The sequence below is a fragment of the Dreissena polymorpha genome, chromosome 10 (genome assembly GCF_020536995.1).
Source record: "Dreissena polymorpha isolate Duluth1 chromosome 10, UMN_Dpol_1.0, whole genome shotgun sequence".
In the NCBI taxonomy this organism is placed as follows: Eukaryota; Metazoa; Mollusca; class Bivalvia; order Myida; family Dreissenidae; genus Dreissena; species Dreissena polymorpha.
Genome location: NC_068364.1, coordinates 7,841,953 through 7,845,141, shown reverse-complemented (window position 1 = coordinate 7,845,141; position 3,189 = coordinate 7,841,953). Strand labels below are relative to the sequence as shown.

General features: G+C 33.4%; 1 protein-coding gene across 1 annotated transcript in view; it reads left to right on the top strand.

Moving 5' to 3' along the window:
- Nucleotides 1-3,189, top strand: part of LOC127847966 (sushi, von Willebrand factor type A, EGF and pentraxin domain-containing protein 1-like) — a 30,120-nt gene extending 26,931 nt beyond the window's left edge. Inside the window, exons 21-25 of the mRNA XM_052380217.1 lie at nt 174-335; nt 569-730; nt 1,386-1,550; nt 2,212-2,367; nt 3,170-3,189. Of these exons, the coding sequence (XP_052236177.1) occupies nt 174-335; nt 569-730; nt 1,386-1,550; nt 2,212-2,367; nt 3,170-3,189 (665 nt within the window). The remainder of the gene's footprint in view (nt 1-173; nt 336-568; nt 731-1,385; nt 1,551-2,211; nt 2,368-3,169) is intronic.

Below are 3,189 nucleotides of genomic sequence, written 5' to 3'. Positions count from 1 at the left end.
TGCAGATTAGCCTGTGAAGTCCTTATCAAAGACGAAACTTTCCGCCTTGACTTGATTTTTGTTTAGAAGAGACATCTTTCTCAACAAAGAATTCAGTAAAGAGGAAAGTGTAGTCTCTTATTAGCCTCTGCAGTTTTTCCAAACAAGGCTCATTTTACATATCTGTTCTGTAGTCCCGTGTGGTGCAGGCTGGTTTCTGGATTCTCAGTCGAAGCAGTGTGTACCATGTGAATATGGCTTCTACCAACCAAGTACAGCTCAGACAATGTGCACCCAGTGTCCTAGTGGCAACACCACGTACTCCAAAGGATCAAAAGCTGCATCTGACTGCGTTGGTAAGGACTTACATTTTGTTTACAAATGTAAACATGCAGTTCATGTATTACATAACTGTTTTTATATGTCAACATCTAATCATAATTCAGGAAGGATCATTTTGTAGAGTCCTTCTTGCAAATGTCATGGTTTTATAAACTTGCCATGTACTTGAACAGTACTTTTGTACATAAATAGCTTCAAATAGTTAATGTTTTGAAATGACTTGATTTGATGTATTTATTTCCTCTAGTATCCTGTCCGATTGGTAAGTCATACAATGCCACCGCTGGTGAATGCATGGACTGTCCACGACACTATTACCAGAATGAGACCGGCAAGAACTTCTGTAAACCCTGTCCTATCGGCTTTAAGACAGTGGGGAATGGGTCAAACAGCAACACACAATGTAAAGGTGAGTATAAACATCTTTATTTTATGCTTTCCTGTGCTTTATAGAGAAAAACAGCGAAATAAAACGGGTATACCACTGTTTTATACAAATAAACAAATATCGATATTTTTCACTATTTTACTGTGAAATGACGTAATTTTTTCGACGAAATGACGTCTTAAATCCAGCAAAATAATCCATTTAAACTCATTAACAATGTAAATAAACGGTGAAAAAAGCATAAAATAAAAAGAAAATTTGTTTGATTTGATGGGATATCGATTTTATTTCACTGGTGATCATAGAAAATATATATTTTCATTCGTGTAATAAAATCAATATTCCACCAAATCCAACAAATATCCTCTATTTATTATGGTAGCTCATCCTATAAACAATATGTTTGTCAATTAGGAGAGACAGAATAAATTCAAATAAATTAGCTGGAGTGATCTACCTCCACAATGCTCAAGAAATTTAATTTAATGTTAAAAGTTATCACATTTCAGCGTGAATTTGCAACACACTTTTCTTCCAGAGTGATTAAACAATTATTGAGATATTTGCCCTTTGCCATCTGACAAAACAAAATACTATTACCGTGAAAGAATGCTTTGAACTTGATTATTTCATTCTTGGAGATATTGCTATATTGTTTAACAAAACCCATTTACAGAGGACTGCCCTGCTGGCTACACTCGTAACCCTGCAGATATCACTAAATGTATGCGGTGTCCGCGTGGAACATACAGGAATACCCAGGATGACTGTCAGGCCTGCCCTGCTGGCAAATATACCATGGAAAGCACCGTTGCCATAATTGCAAGCAACTGCGACATGGGTAATGAATACTTAACATGTAACACATGTAATACTATGGGTATTATTACATAGCTTTAACACATAGGAAGGAAGTATGTACTTAAAACATAAGATTGACTTGCAACTACATTTTGAGACATTGTGTCTTTGGAGATATTGAGGACAACTAATTAAGTAACTATTCAATATTTATAAGTATTACTGAGAAATCATGAGCATGGTATAAAAATTGTTTCGATATTAACAAAACTCATTCAATACTATTACACATTGAAGTACAATATACAAATATTAAAACAGTGATTTTTCGTAGATTGAGCTGCTGTATGTCCAATGATGTATAACATAATCAAACACTTGCAGGTTAATGAAACACAACAGTATGTCCAATGATGTATAACATAATCACACACTTGCAGGTTAATGAAACACAACAAATAAGTAGTAATGTATACTAATGAATTGATTTCTTATGTGATGCACTTAGTTAATATTTTGGTTTTTGGAAACAAATGGTTTGTATGATTGGTGCAAAGTTTGCAACTCTTTATAAAAGACACAACAAGGTTGCCATTGACTACTTTAAAAAAATAAGTTTTCATCATTGTCCTCTTATACAAACATGTGTTTGGTTATACATTTTGTTTAACAGGTGAGTAATATAAACACTAATATTACAGATAACTGTTCCTTGGGTGAATACTGGAATACATCCACCTCTAAATGTACTCCATGTCCTATTGGAGAATATCAGAATACACTCTACCAGGTTCAGTGTAAGATGTGCAACACAAGCTATTCCACAAACGCCACTGGCTCCAGTGATGTCTCAGCCTGTATATGCAAGTATCTCTTTGTTATGCTTTTATTCATTTTGTTAGTGAGTTAGCTGTTAGTCTGTTATTCTCCTAAAGATTTAAATCCTGTTTCCGAGAAAAAATATAGTAGCTGTTTGATATGTGCTATGCTGTGTATCAGGTTTGTTGCGACATCTATTTCACAAGAACGTTCACAAACTACATCATATTGTGATTACAATAAGCAACCTAATGAAATTTATGCCGACCATATTGCCGAGTGCAAACATCTAAATTTAAAAGTAAATATTACTGACAAGAAATTGCCATCACTTTACTGGATACCTCAATTACATAAAACGCCACATAAAAAGTCGTTTTATCGCTTATACCAGCAAGCAATTTCTTGTACCCGCAAGCAATTATCAGTGAATCTAACATCCGCGTTGAGTGCTATTAGATATCATATAGCTAAATATTGTATTAAAGTTTATGAAAAAAGTAATATAATTTATTTTGGTCAATAAAAAACTCCTTAGAAGTTATTGATAATATTGATAAGAAAAATATAATGTGTCACAAATAAGCATGATTGATTGTTTTACACTACATACAACGCTTCCTCACACTTAAATAAAATCCACTGACAAAACATTTGCAAGAGAAAAGTGTTTTTATCTTGCTATTACACAAAAACAGCTTTTTAGTACCTAGAAGGTATATTGATGACATACTAAATTTAGATAACCCATACTTTGAACAATATATTCACAAAATATACCCTAAAGAACTAGTCTTAAATAGATCGTGTCAATCCAATACAGTATTTGTCCATTCTTAGATGGGAACATCCCTAAATAA